This window comes from Choristoneura fumiferana, chromosome 4 (genome assembly GCF_025370935.1).
Source record: "Choristoneura fumiferana chromosome 4, NRCan_CFum_1, whole genome shotgun sequence".
In the NCBI taxonomy this organism is placed as follows: domain Eukaryota; kingdom Metazoa; phylum Arthropoda; class Insecta; order Lepidoptera; family Tortricidae; genus Choristoneura; species Choristoneura fumiferana.
Genome location: NC_133475.1, coordinates 4,347,106 through 4,363,134, shown reverse-complemented (window position 1 = coordinate 4,363,134; position 16,029 = coordinate 4,347,106). Strand labels below are relative to the sequence as shown.

General features: G+C 37.3%; 1 protein-coding gene across 1 annotated transcript in view; it reads left to right on the top strand.

The window, feature by feature from the left end:
* Nucleotides 1-3,980: 3,980 nt before the first annotated feature.
* Nucleotides 3,981-16,029, top strand: part of LOC141427155 (uncharacterized) — a 44,491-nt gene continuing 32,442 nt past the window's right edge. Inside the window, exons 1-4 of the mRNA XM_074086389.1 lie at nucleotides 3,981-4,679; nucleotides 4,875-4,971; nucleotides 5,556-5,642; nucleotides 6,331-6,417. Coding sequence (XP_073942490.1) covers nucleotides 4,667-4,679; nucleotides 4,875-4,971; nucleotides 5,556-5,642; nucleotides 6,331-6,417 — 284 coding nt within the window. The 5' untranslated portion in view covers nucleotides 3,981-4,666. The remainder of the gene's footprint in view (nucleotides 4,680-4,874; nucleotides 4,972-5,555; nucleotides 5,643-6,330; nucleotides 6,418-16,029) is intronic.

Here is a 16,029-nt window from a genome sequence, read left to right as displayed (position 1 = left end):
ACAGGCCCTTGGTCTTAGTCTAGATTTTATAAAGTGACCTTCAAGAAACAGGTTTCAATATAAATACCTATAGTCGATAGCTACAAGTATTGTATAGATATCTCGTCTTGTTTAGGTAGATTCTAATGAAGCCCGCACACGCTTCAATCAGCCCGAATCAAAACAGGCCAAAGTTATCTCGTTAGCTACGTAGCTGATCCCGAGGATTATTGAGACCACATTAGACGATTTACTTCGTTACGGGTATAGTTCGACCTCAAGGTTTGACTTCACCATATCAAACAGTGGCTTAAAATAGACATTCATTCATCAGCAGCCGGAAGACTCCCCGTGGCCTCCCTCTTAGAACGCCACAATGAATGACAGCCTAGACAGAAATGGTATCTCATATTAATTACAGATTTACTATAGAACTATAAAAAATAACGTTAAACTAAAAACAATTAGCAACAAAGCGAGTTACGAAACACGTCGCAAAAGCAATGATTTTTGTTTAAATTAAGGTAGTCGTGCAAGCTGGATGAACCGATTTATCTCTTTCATGTTAATAATGGTAAAATGAGGCTCACAGGGAATAGGGTCCTATATTACCTCACACGCATTCTATTTAGCCCTCACGACCTGACAGTTTCTTTCAAACAGAATAAGGTAAGCCCTTTCACCACAAAAAGGTGGAGAGAAAATGTTCCGGAACTTCGGAGAGTGAAATCAAAGAAATTCTTGAAGGCAAGTGTCCCCATTGCATATACTGAGGATTATTTTATACACAGTTTTTTTTACTCTTTACCTACTTAAGTATTCAAACGACTTCCTCTTGACTGTTTCCTTCATTATTTCCTTCTACAAGTAGGTATAATCATAGAATTCGTAAAATACCGTGAAAGTTTATTTTGGCATGTACCTTAGGGGTAAAGTGTCCGGATTAGGTACTTATTATACTGAGGGTTGGATTTTTGTTCGCGGTTGGATTGATTTGTGACTCTTCACTACATTCACTTAATTCAACGAGATACCTACTCTTGATTATTTCCATTAAATGGGTAATCTTATATAAAAAGCCGCTAACGGCTAAAACTACACGATATAAATGAAAATTTCCAAAACAATTAATACGTAAAGGAAAAAGAAGAAATAATACATTTATTCACATTCACGAAGACACACAAATACAATTTTGAGTGTTCATTTCGGCAACAAACTGTTATGCAGTTTGGCGAAATATGTGTTCATGTATACACTGTGTGTATTGTTAACATTAAAAAAAAAAAGAAACGTTAATTCATTGCGGTATGATTATTACCTGTCTATCATAGATGTCGATAGTCTTCATTCCTCTCTGTTATACATATTTTGTGGCTGAGGCACCTGACAAAGTATAAGTTGCAGCAATCTGAATTTGAAACTGGACAAAATAAGTAGGTAGTCGGTTTGAAGTAGTTGTAAATAGGACGTTAAAATGCGGATGACGCGCGTTTAGTAATTATCATATTTATCATCATCGGATTTTTGCACTCTTACTTAGTAAGCTCACCGCACAGATTGAACGTCGCCAATTCAAGCATGATGATGATTCAAGTTTAATTTACAATGCGCTTAAAACTATGGTGGAGTGTGATTATGGTGTTGTGATTTTCCAACTCTTTAACATGGACGAACGATTTTCTTTTTTTTTAAACTACTGGATCTATAGCGTTCTACAGGATAGTCCAGAAATATATCTTAATAGTTAACAATTTTGGAAAAAAAATCGTTCATCCATTCCATATGAAACGGTTGGGCAATCATTTGGGAAAATATGTTCGGGGAAAAGCCAGGACACGTGGGGTTTATCATCTTATTATTGTCCCTTGACACCATATTTTGTGGAAGTAAGATCGTAGTTTTGTCTTAATATGAACAAAACCTATGAGAAATACAGGCAGAGAGTACTTCAGGAAACTCAATGCATAATAAAAGTGGCTCTCAAGAATTACCACGTGTCTGTGAATTTGAATAGCTTAATTACCGAGTTAATTACTTTCACGTAAAATTACTTTCCGGGATTAACATGAAAATTCGACTTTTCTTAATAAATCTTTAAAGCTCGTATTTACACACCGTAAATTTTAACTGAAATATGTAATATTTTGACAAGCTTTTATTTAACCTTCCTTGTTGGTTGTTTTTGGGTCAAATCATGCAAGTTAATTTTGACCCACTTCCAGTTGTTGGATTGACTTGAAATTTGGTACACATGTGTAAGTTTGATGACAATGCAAGTACAATCAACAAGAAGTACAGTCAGCAAAAGCGTATACTAGGAATGAAATTTTTAACACAAACTATACAATCTGTCCCATTATGTGGAATCAAACCTTAGAAGTCAAATTTCAGACGTTCAGTGACTATATATTAATTTGGTAGTGAAATTCTGGTGGTCCGGCTAGGATCGTCTCGGCAGGACGGAACTCCTCAACGGTTAATGCCATCGACTTGATATATTTAGCACGGGGATGTAGGTACCTACCTAGTTTCGATGACAATGCAAGTATAGTCAACATAAAGTGCAAACATTAAAAAAGGTTATTTTTATGTGAATATCCCTGGCTTTGTCTTTGTAGAATAATAATTAAATAATAAGTAAATTTACACTAAACTCAGAGACGCCAGTAAATTAATTAACTTATTGCGTTATCTCTAAATTCGACAGCAGTGTCCAAGGCACAGAGATTCCTATCTTCAAACGAGTACTTAAATGAAAGTAGACATTTTATACGGTAAACAACAATGTTGAGATTTATATCCACCATCCATGGTTTTGACGACCAGATGGCCTAGTGGTTAGAGAACCTGACTACAAAGCTTGAGGTCCCGGGTTCGATTCCCGTGTCGGGGCAGATATTTGTATGAAAAATACGAATGTTTGTTCTCGGGTCTTGGGTGTTTATATGTATTTAAGTATGTATCTATCTATATAATTATATTTATCCGTTGCTTAGTACCCATAACACAAGCTTTGCTAAGCTTACTTTGGACTAGGTCAATTGGTGTGAATTGTCCCGTGATATTTATTTATTTATTTATATCAATAATAATATGATTTATATAATATATCTTAATACCTAATAGGTTTGTGTACTAATTGTACTAATATTTTTTAAAACGAATTGCGAGTAGGTACGCCTTCGTGTAGGTTGTTATTTCTTTCATACTAAAATGGTTACATGGGTTTTGACGAAATTTCGCACATAGGTAAATAATTTATAGCCTGGGTTGACGTATAAGATACTTTAATACTGGACAATAGCATAATTTCCGTGAGACAGCTGTAAATAAGTATTGAGATAATTAGGTATTATGAAAACTACTTAATAACAATATATCCAGTCTTTTAACTTGCTTGGCTAGTGATTTTAAAGTGTACGAAAACGAATACAATTAATTTATTTGCCTTATATAGGTAGGTTAAAAAACAGATGGTTGGTACAATAATTAATGATTTTAAGGGCAAGGGCATAATAAAACTCATAGTGTAGGTAGTTCGTTGACATAAGCTCCGCAAGTAACTCCTAAAACAATAAATTATTAAACTTAAATTTGATCTCATTTAGACACGCGTACCATGTCAAGCCAAGTTCAATTTAAGTATTTTCTAACCGACTTCAACTTAGATGTAATATAAATGATAAACTCGCCTAAATTTTCTTTAAATCTAGAAGCCCTAGTTAAATTCGAATTAGCCTATTAAAGAGTGTTTTCTTGTTCAGAAATTCCATTAGGTAAGCAGGCGAGAGTTTTGTAATGAGCTCAAGCTTGTTTTCGTTTAAATTTGCATCTTATTTAGGCCACGATTATTAAAGAACGTCAATAAATCTAAATAAATAACTGCCCAATTAAAAAACAGAAAGCAACATCTAATTTTACGGCGCACCGAGCAAAAAAGATTTGTCTCGTAAAATTTGCTTTTCGGAAAGGTAAATTGGCACTGAGTATTAAGAGTCCGCAGCAAGCTTGATTCTCCATACAAATCGTAGTTACGTCCTTATTTTAAAATAACAAGTAGCATCATCATGATTTTTTGTAAATACAATGAGATAAGGCATATCTAGGCCTGAAATTAGTTTATGACTCTTGAAATGGTATTACAAAGAAAATAGAACGAGTACAAGTTTTGCATTTTAAGAGCCAAAAACCCTGTGCAGTTCGGTTAAATACTACGGCCAAAATATAGTTCAGATTGAAGTCAAAACCTATTTCCGGCATCGACTAAACTATGTAGTTTCATAAGAAAAAGCATTTTTCCGAAATGATTTTGTGGTTTTCAAATGAGAACGAAACTACGAAAATCAGTAAAAAAACTATACATTTTTTATGCGAATCTGCAGCGAATCACTCTAGCGCGGGGGAACGGTACGGGGGAGGGCGGTACGCGCCGCCCTTTGTCCTTGGTTTACGCTGGCCCTGCGTGTGCGTGCGTCGCTCGTTAGTAGTGACTCGTCAGCTGTGCGCGAGAGTTACGTAATATTATTTTGGTGAATTCTCTTCGTATCATAAACGCGATCTAACTACTTACGACTTGGACTGATAACGGATTTGATATTTCTTGGTGATACTGGTGGTGTGTGTGCACATACTGTTCGACGACCTTGGCTTTCTTATATGGACTTTGCATTTTTATGTTACAAAAATGGATAAACAGGGTAAGTACCTACCTAGATGCATTTTAGTCAATATTACCAAGTACTTATAAAAAATGGGTCCATATATCGGCTCGCATACTGACAAACGATGATTTGGACAAAAAATAATTATGGTTTTACTAGAAAAGAGAAAAGAGTACCTATGCGAACTATGGCGCTCCCATAAAAAATAATTATTAATGTTCTTGTTTCCAGAAGTGAAAAGATCATCGAAGACAAGATTATGGTTATCGGCTCGTAGGAAAAAAAAAGGACCGGCTCGTCATAAAAAAGAAAACATTAATCCTAATAGGTAAGTTATAACTAGGACAGTAGCGTAAGATTTTTCTTCCTTGTCCTCTATTACAAGCTTTTATTTAGTTTCACCTGTCCCGATATTTGTCTGTAATCAAATCTTGCATTCGACCAACTTCTAGCAGTCGGATTGACTTGAAATTTTGCATAATTATGTAAATTGCGTGACAATACAATAATCTGGTAGCTGACATCCTGGTAGTCCGGCCAGAATCGTCTCCGAAGGACGGAACTCTTCAACTGTTACAATGTTATCGACTTGTTTTTGGTATAGGTACAAAATAAATGTAGTTTGGGTAACAATGCTAGTAAAGTCGACAAAAAGTACAGTCAGCAAAAAAGCTTGTATTAAAAATGAATTTTCGTACTCGTACCTTTATTTATTATTTTTGTACGACGTAGGTACACCACACAAACTTGTTATTTCACTTATACAGGTCATAGCACTGTAATAGCACATTGTGTATTAGGGCGGTAAGTAAGGTATTACGAACGAAGTATTACCTCTGGTAGTCTCTGTTATTACTTTGACTAATGGCGACTGACGTCATTTCACCATGTATGTATTTTTCACATGTGCAGTACGCTTGGCACCGGAGAGCATGCCAGTGAGCAGTCTGATAGTGATAACAATACCGATCCTCCACCTCAACCTCTAAATTTAAGCAGGTTAGTGTTTTTATTATTATTTTTACTAGTTTACAATCTTTTATTTAACTTGCAATGTATGTACCTATGTACTCGTATGTATGTATGTGAGGCTCAAATCCTGCGAGTTGAATTTGACTCAGTTTCAGTGGTCGAATTGACTTGAAATTTGGTATACTTATGTGAATTGCGTGACAATACAATAATCTGGTAGCTGACATCCTGGTAGTCCGGCCAGGATCGTCTCCGCAGGACGGAATTCTTCAACGGTTAATGGCATCGACTTGAAATTTCGTATGATGTAGTTTAATAGGTAACAATGCTAGTAAAGTCGACAAAAAGTACAGTCAGCAAAAAAAAAAGCTTGAACAGATTTTTTTTTTTACCAAAAACTTATTTCACAGCTACTTACGTTTTTCACTTGTAGTTTTATTTTCGCTCTTGACTGCAACTGCACTGAGACTAGTACCTACTCGTACCTATATTGACACGGCTATTAAAGATGATTTCAGTTTATTATCTTGATCGATGTACACCGCACTTCTGTTATTTCACTTATACAGGTCATAGCACTATAATATCCCATTGTTCATTAAGGGCGATAAGTAAGGTATTACGAACGAAGTATTACCTCTGGTAGTCTCTGTTATTACTTTGACTAATGGCGACTGACGTCATTTCACTATGTATGTATTTTTTACATGTGCAGTACGCTTGGCACCGGAGAGCATGCCAGTGAGCAGTCTGATAGTGATAACAATACCGATCCTCCGCCTCAATTTCAAAATTTTAGCAGGTTGGTGTTTTTATTATTATTTTTACAAGCTTTTACCTTGCAATAGTTGCAATGTATGTACCTATGAATGTATGTGCAGGTAAAATCTTGCGAGTTGAATTTGACCCACTTCTTCCACATTTGGTACGGAAAAGTAGTTTGGATGAAAATGCAAGTACAGTCAGCAAAAAGCTTGTATTAAAAATGTAGTCGCGCGCACAATATGGCACCGAAAATCGAAACGTATTTTTTGCATAGCGTCACCGGCGTTAGAAGTTTTCTGTAGTAGTGTACGCCTCATAATGCAGTATCAAATATTTTTATTTCACCGTATACTCTGATTTAACCTTGCATGGTATAAATATAACGTAACTTTTTTTTTCCTTTCAGAAATTTGAGTCCGAGTACTCCGTCCTCGACACCATCATTACAAATTGAACTTGATCATGATAGCAATGAGGAAGTCGTACGTAAAATGACAGGTCGACGAATTTTCAATGTTCAATATTTATTTGAACAAATGAAGGCTGTGGATCATAGTCCATTTAATTGCAGCTTTAAAGATATGGATTTTGTGAAGGAGTCGAGAATCGGATTCCAGTCAACTTTTCTTTTCAAATGCAAAATGTGTGGCAAAAAAGAAGCATTTAATAATGAAAAACTAGAGTCTAAAATTAATAAAAATGTTGTTCAAGCAGTCGTATGTTCGGGTAGTGGCTTTTCCCAATTAGATGAGCTTTGCGCTCATTTAGATATGCCATGTATAGCGGAGAAAACATTTGGGAAAGAGAATTTGTTGCTTGGGGATGTTTTAAAAGATATCTCTTTGAAGAGCATGTTTGAGGCAGGACTCGAAGAAAAACAAATGGCAATTGAAAAAGGAAACGTAGACGCTGATGGCGTTCCCTACATCACAGTAGTAGCGGACGCATCGTGGGGAAAAAGATCATATCGTACCAGCAATTATAATTCATTATCCGGGGTAGCGTGCATTATTGGGTATGAAACTAAAAAGGTTCTCTTTTTAGGAATACGGAATTCTTATTGCTCTGTATGCGCTGTTGCAAGTAATAAAAAGATTGAGGTCAAGAAACATAAATGTTTTAAAAACTGGTCTGGTAGCTCCACAGCAATGGAAGCCGACGGTGTAGTAGAAGGTTTTAAATGCAGCATAAATATGCATGGCTTGAAATACACCAAACTTATTGGTGATGGCGATAGCAGTGTCATGAGTGCTTTAAACGAAGCATTGCCATATGGCCACTCCACTGCTATACACAAAATAGAATGCAGTAATCATTTATTACGAAATTATTGCACTAAATTGAGAAATTTGACAAAAAAAACTGAAAATAAACAAGGACCTGTCCCTATTATCATGAGGAAATGCCTAAATGATAACATATTGCGACTACGAAAGGCAATTAAAGGAGCAATAGACTTTTCTTCGAAAATGGAAGGGAAAACTTTTACTGAGAAAGTAAATGAATTAAAAAAAGACCTACGAAACGGGCCTTGCCACGTTTTTGGTGAGCATGCCAACTGCAAAACATATTTTTGTAATGGCCCGAAACCAGGCGAAGAAAACTTCATAGGCCAAATGAAAGATTGTGGCTTGTGGTATGACATATACACCGCTATAAGTCCTATTTTAAACAATGCCGAAAGTCTCCTTATGGGGCAAACAAACAATATTGTTGAGCAGTTTAATGCACTAATCGCAAAATTTATAGGAGGCAAACGAATAAATTACTCCCTTCGTGGATCTTATGAGTCCCGTTGCTACGCAGCTGCTACAAAAAGAAACACCGGGAGTCTTGTAGCAACCATGAGTAAAGTATTAACAAAAAATGAAGAACTGGGGACTTACACGCAGAAGTATGAGAAGAGGCAGGCAGAAAAGGCGAAAAGAAAATCAAGCCAAGACAAAAAATCAAAACGAAGAAAACGTATCGCAGGACCCGATGAACATTACGGTGATATCGAAAAAGAACCAGATATGGAAGTTGAGCACTACGAAAAAAGAAAACAAGCACTCTTAGCAGACTTTTCAAAAAGTAAAATAGAACTTGAAAATATCCAAAAAGATACCGTTGGGCAGGCAACGAACCCTGAATGGATCAAACAACGAAAAATACGCCTTACTGCGTCAGTGTTTGGTCAAATATGTAAGAGAAGAGCTGCCACGTCGTGTAAAAATATTATAAAAACACTCTTATATAGCAATTTTAAAGGTAGCGATGCTACTAGATACGGCAATGAGAATGAGCCCATCGCTTTAAAAGAGACTGAAGCTGCACTAGGAGTGCAAGTATCACCTTGTGGGTTATACATCCTCGAGGAACACCAGTATTTAGGCGCGAGTCCCGACGGAGTCATAGACGAAGAAACAATTGTGGAGATCAAATGCCCAGCTTCGGCGGCAAATATGACGCCAACAGAAGCTATTTTAAAGAAAAAAATTACTTTCTGTGTGTTGGACGAAAGTGATCCTCAGAAAATAAAACTGAAGCAAAATCACAACTACTTTTATCAAGTACAAGGTCAGTTAAATATTACAAAAAAAAGATACTGTATCTTCGTGGTGTGGACTCCAAAAGGCATATTATTCGAAAAAATCGAAAAGGATACAGGATTCTGGGAGAGCATATTAAATAAATTGAGAAAATTTTACATGGAATGCATACTACCTGAAATTATAGATCCGCGTCTACCTAGAAAGTTACCGATACGAGAGAGTTCTTAAAAATAAGCGAATTTTCATACTTGTATGTATTAAAAAATAAAACACAATATTGTATGACTTTTTTTATTTTATTCAATACACCCAATCTTCAATGTGTCCAATCAAGTTGATGTTGTAGTCTATAGATATTATACTTTTCACTTCTCATGCTCGTAAAGTTCGTTTTTATGCTGAGATTAAGCGACATAAAATGACTTTTTATGCTCTAGTGCATAAAATAAAATCTTTGTCTAAGACCAAGCTAATCAGGTGTCAACCAGCCACAAACAGAAAGTTTTTAACTTTTTTATTTATTTATATAAAACTAAAAATTAACCAAATCAATCAAAATAAATCAATAAAATAAAAAAATAGAATTATGTATATAGTAATTCATGAAAAATAAAAGAAACATAGTAAGTGAACCATTGTTTCCACTGTTGCTATTTCCTCGAATTAATCGAAGTAAAAAGCAGTGTAAAACTCGAGCATTAAACCCATTTTTCCCTCGACGTGTCTATCCACCCTCGCCGTACCGGAACGAACGTCTTAAAATCGTAAACGTCGTAAAATGGCTCGTTTTATGCTCTTGTTGTACAATCGACTATTTCACTTCTCATGCTCGTAAAGTGCGTGTTCATGCTGCATCTAGGCAACATACAATAACTTTTTATGCTCTAGTGCATAAAGTAGAATCTTCGTCTAAGGTCAAGGCAATCAAGGTGTGAAACCACAAACAAAAGAGTTTCTACATATTTTTTTATTTTTTTACACCTAAAAATCAATCAAATCGATGAAAATAAATCAATAAAACTAATATAGTAAAGCATGAAAAATAAAAGGTACAAAATAAGTGAACATTTATTTTTACTATTGCTATTTCATTTCTTCGCAAGCGAAGTGAAAAGCAGAGTGTAAAACTCTAGCATTGAGCCCATTTTCCCCTCGACGTTTCTATCCACCCTCGCCGTGGCTCGGGTGGCTATATGAACGTCTCGGGTAAAATTGCTCGTTTTATGCTTTTGTTGTACAATATACTATTTCATCACACTTGCTCGTAAACAGTGTCGTAAGCTGCAGGCTAACTTGGTTGCAGTCCTTAATAAAACCTAAGGGCCTTTTTTTGGCGTTATGAGTTGTTGCGCGTACTAATACTGCTGCGCGCGCAGGTTCTGCACGACTAGCAGGAGGACCTCGTGCACGCATGTCAGGCACATGCTGCGGGAGGCGGAGGGCGGCTGGTAGCTGGCGCTGCCAAGAACTGCACCAGCGGTATCGGCAATTTTTGTAACAATAATATTTTTCTTTTACACATATACAATTTTACTCGCAAATGTGATGAAAACATTGTAAGTCGCACGGGCGGTACTATAATTATGAACATCGACCTAGTCCTCAGTCTTTGACTTTGAGCTTCTAATACTCTCGTTCGTAATTTCTTATTAACCGCCCTTAAGACATAATGTACTATTACGCCACACCTGGCCATAATGTGAGTTTTACCGCCCGCTATGCGTATGGTAAAACCCACTTTCTGGCAAGGTGAAGACGTAAAATTGTGTACTCACCATGGGCAGTAAAAAAGTTTTACAGCGTAATGTGTAGTGTAATGTACATTTACGTTTTTGGAACGCCAAATAATATCCTAGCCGGTAGCTGCCCTCCCGCGCTGTATATATTATAATCTTGGTCTGGAGATGTTCTACTGTTATATTCTACTTAGATACTGCAATAATTTCACCATTGTATGAAGATATTTTACTGCAATATTGTTACTGTGACATGTCTCTAGCTCCGCCTTCCCGCTAGCGCGCTCTTGCTTTCTTTCTAGCGCCCTGTCTTACTCTAGGTGAAACAACAACATTTTAAAGCGTTAGCGCGTGATCTCAACGCGGAGTTGAGCGCTACTTGCTGCGGACTCTTAACAAGTCCCGGAGATCTCTGACAGGTCGTGCCCGAGCGAATATTCGGTTTCGGTTACGGCGGAAAATTGGCGAAACTAAGGCCGAAACATAAATTGGTTTCGTGGCTTATGTGTATTCGTCATTAAATACAAGTGCTTAGGCGACCGCGCTTTGCTCACAGTTCTTTTTTGACTAAATCGTTTTTTTGGTTAAGTATTGAAATAAAATAATTGATATCGTTAGAGCCATTTCCGAGATCTTCGAAATTATCATCATTCCAGCCTATATAAGTCCTACTGCTGGGCACAGGCCTCCTCTCAAAATAAGAGGGCTTGGGTCGTAGTTCCTACGCGGGCCCAGTGCGGATTGGGAAATTCACACACACCATTGAATTTCTTCGCAGATTTGTGTAGGTTTCCTCACGATGTTTTCCTTCACCGTAAAGCTGGTAGTAAATTTGAAAATGCAATTCAGGGGTGCGGGCCGGGGTTCGAACCCACGATCCTCTGTTAAAGAGGACATGGTCGAAGGACTAGGCTAAATAAATAAATAATTATACAAGAATTGCTCGTTTAAATATACCTATAAGATACAGATACTCGCATTTCTGTAGACTAGCAGGTTTTTTAGAGCTAGTCGTACCAAACAAATTTTGAGGAATAATTTTTCTTTATAAATCGCCTGCGAATCGGTTTTTTTTTTTTTTTTTTATTTGACTGGATGGCAAACGAGCAAGTGGTCTCCTGATGGTAAGAGATCACCACCGCCCATAAACATCTGCAACACCAGGGGTACTGCAGACGCGTTGCCAACCTAGAGGCCTAAGATGGGATACCTCACGTGCCAGTAATTTCACCGGCTGTCTTACTCTCCACGCCGAAACACAACAGTGCAACAGTGCAGTGCAGTGCGCTTAATAAGCGGTTATACTTGCTGAGCTGGCAACGTTGCCTTTTTGTTACTTTTCCTCGATTATTAAAAATGTGGTCTGTTCTGTTCTTAATATACATATAAGGTAATGTGTCTACTCCAATAATTATTCGTGATAGACTTTTGTTTTCTTTAAAATCCGTTAATAAACATTTGTTCATTTTTATGGAATAATCGAGAAAAAATAACAGAAATGCAACGTTGCCCGGTCAGCAGGTAGGATAATATAAACGCTCTTAACATAAACGGGCGCCTATCAACAAAAACTTTAAATAAGTTAAAAAAATCTGGTTTCTGTTTCGGCGTAAATGGAAACCGAAATACGGTATCAGTTTCGGTTTCAGATATTTATTCCATTCATATACTACAGAGAGGGTTCGATTGCTTCTGAACTTTTAGTTAATCGGATTAAGAAGTTATGGTTGTTTACGTAAACTTGATCCCTAAGTTTCGATTGAGATGTTTCAATAACAACGATTGTGCAATTCGTTGTGTAAAATCTTTCACTTTACTGAAATTTTGCTGAACTCGTAAGACTGAGTTGAAAGTTAATGCTGGTAACAGAAGCTTTACGTGTCTAGGGCAGAAAGTTAGTTTATTAAAAGTTTATAATCCTTCGTTACCTATTCGACTGCTCTTCAATTGTTTACTCGTAAGAGACACTATCTGCCTTTATTCAATTAAATTCACGTATTTAGATATTAATAGTAACTGTAGCTACTTTTAAAGATCAGCTGAAGCTCTTATCACAGGTATATTTTTACCTAAAAAGAGGCTCCAGCCACTAATCTATGTAATATGCAATGGTTACTGAATAAAATTACTATTATTATTATTATCTGCCATCTTATTTCAGAGTATTATAAGAATATGTAGATACGGAAACCCAATTAGTAGAGATTTGCGCCCATCGTTATGCGTGCATTCGGCAGCCCGTCCCATTATTGTCAAGGTGTTAGCTCCAATATCTGATACAACTCTATTTCTTGGGTCAGTTCAGTACAGTAAGTATTGTTGTATATGTCGGCGGCCGATCGTAAAATCCGCCAGATCACGAAATTCCTAGGCACATCATGAAATGGCGCCATTTCATGATATGGCTAAAAGTTGGCCAGGTATATCATGATGTGCCTGAGAAACAATACGGCAGATCGATTAGAGCAATGCATTCGTCGATATTCCTAGCTTTATACCGGGCACATCGTGATATGCTGAAAAAAAGAAAAATTTAGGTACGACGAGCGAAGCGAGGAGTGGTTAGTATGAATTGTGACCACTACGCACGAGCCGAGCGAGCGAAGCGAGCGTGCCGCGGCAGCGGCCGGCGATGTGCCAGAACCGATATGGCGGCGTTTAATGATATGCCTAGGAATTTCATGATCTGCCTAAACTAGCCAAATCATGAAATGGCGACGATTCGTGATATGCCTAGGAATTTCATGATCTGCCTAAAAGTCACTAGACAAATCGTTAAACGGTGAGTATTGAACGATATGGCGGATGTCCTTTAGCCAATTCATGAAATAGCGCCATTTCACGATATTCCTAGGAATTTCGTGATCTGGCGGATTTTACGATCGGCTGCCGACATATATAAACCATTGGGCCAACTTTTAACTTCCTCCAAAATATTGCACGAATTTACACATACTTATGTGATAACGAAACGAAGCAAATACCTAGTATTTTTAGCATTCCTATCTCTATTTTATTTAGTCCACGTACCTTTATAGGGTTCCGGAGCCAAAATGGCAAAAATGGAACCCTTATAGTTTCGCCATGTCTGTCTGTCTGTCTGTCTGTCCGTCCGCGGCTTTGCTCAGGGACTATCAATGCTAAAAAGCTGTAATTTTGCACGAATATATAGGTAAACTATGCCGACAAAATATTACAATAAAAAAATCAAAAAAAAATTTTTTAGGGTACCTCCCCTAGACGTAAAGTGGGGGTGATTTTTTTTTTTCTCATCGAGCCCTATAGTGTGGGGTATCGTTGGATAGGTCTTTTAAAACCATTAGGGGTTTGCAAAGACGATTTTTCGATTCAGTGATATATTTGCGAAATATTCAACTTTAAAGTGCAAATTTTCATTAAAATAGGGCGTCCCTCTAGGGGGGGGCCTCTAAAATCTAAACCAGTGGGTGAAAAAATTTGAAAAAATTCAGGATGGCAGTAAGTATGTCGAACTTTCAAGAAAAACTATAACGGCTAAGTTTTCTTTAGAATTAATAGTAGTTTAAGGGTAAATAGCAGCCTAAGGTGTAAAATATACCTAAACTTGGAAGATTTCGTATAAAATACTTAAAAATCCTTAAAAAAATATTTGTTATTTTTTTCGTAATGGCTACGGAATCCTATTTTGGGCGTGTCCGACACGCTCTTGGCCGGTTTTTTCGACTAACAAACTGTTATTAGTTTGAATTTATGCCTACAAACGCGTTGCTCTGACAGTTTATAAAAGCACCAGTATTACCGCTTCGTGTAAATTGGGCTGCCACTTATACGTCGTATTTCTGTAATGGCTAAAGCCTTTCTAGTTTGAGGGAATATTTTATTTATTCAGTAGCTTTTGTAATATGAGTTAATAGTTAATTAAACTGTGAACCCTTTTAAATTAATCCTTCCCTTCCCTTTCAAATTAAACCTTGTGCAAGGTCCGCCCGGATTGCTACCATCATCTTGCTCGCTAATCCTGCCGTGAAGCAGCAGTGTTTACACTGTTGTGTTGCGGCGTGGAGAGTAAGACAGCCGGTGAAATTACTGGCACTTGAGGTATCCCATCTTAGGCCTCTAGGACGGCATCGCATCTGCAATACCCAGGGGGGGGGCGGCAACACCAGGGTGTTGCAGATGTTTATGGGCGGTGGTGATCTCTTACCTTTAGGAGACTCACTTGCTCGTTTGCCATACAGTCGAATAAAAAAAATCGGTCATTGCAAGAAGAAATCCTAATGACGGAAGGTTCAGGGCAAGCGACCAAGGGGAAGGAGCTCCATGCGCTGGACAGATCAGATCTGCGACAACATGGGTACAAACGTCCACGAAGCCATACACACTGCCGAAGACCGTGCCAAAGGAGAGCGATTGTACAGAAAATGTTTCATGAAGATCACGACCCTCAGCAATGAGGATTACGACACTGGATTTTTTCATTTCTGTAATTGTATTTTAGTCAATGTCACGAATAAATGTATTATCTTTCTTTCTTACTTTCTAAAAGAAGGGAGGCTTTATGAAAAATTGTGCACGAACTTTTAATATTTGGATATTAAACCGAGTTTCAGTGCATAGTAATAAAAATAAAGAGATATACTTTACACTCGTTCTTTTCCGTTCAGTCGCTGCTTCTTGAAGCGTCGTCCTCTATTTGCCAATGCATTTATGAAATAAATACTTGCACGTTTAATAGAAATCATATTGCTGTTTTATTATTTTATCAGATATTGCTGGATGGATTTCCATGGAAAAGTTTTTATTTTACTGCGAGAAGAATCATTCAAAAGAAAGTTTAACACAAGAGGCTCATATTGAGAAATGGCACACTAAACTTGTTTATAACAGGCGTTACTTTGTGGAGGTCCGAATGTGGTCCGAATCAAAGAACTACAACGTTTTTTGCTACTCCACAACTACACGTACAAATCAGCTATGTCCGCGCGACACATGTATTTTAATGTAGAAATTCACAATCCTCCATTTGCACATAAATTCATTATGTCCCACAGACTAAACTATCACAAACACGACACAAGATCCTAATCCTAACGCGTTTTAAGCTCTATATGAGTTCATTTTCAACGGTAGCTACAAAGCTTCATTCTTCACAAACTTTAACAACTTAATCTCGGAGCACTTCTACGCTTTTGTAGAAAGTAGGCGGCAGCTTAAAGTTATTTTATCATTTCAATAAATGGACCGCAACTCCAGTTCATCTTTCGGTTTAAATTCTATTCCGTATGGGCCAGAGCACGGCTTAACGTTGCACTCACTGCGCTTTCTGCACGGATGCTTCTGGAATTTCCCACTAATAGACGAAACTGAAATTTTAAGCTGCTGCGAAACGTGAACTCAAAG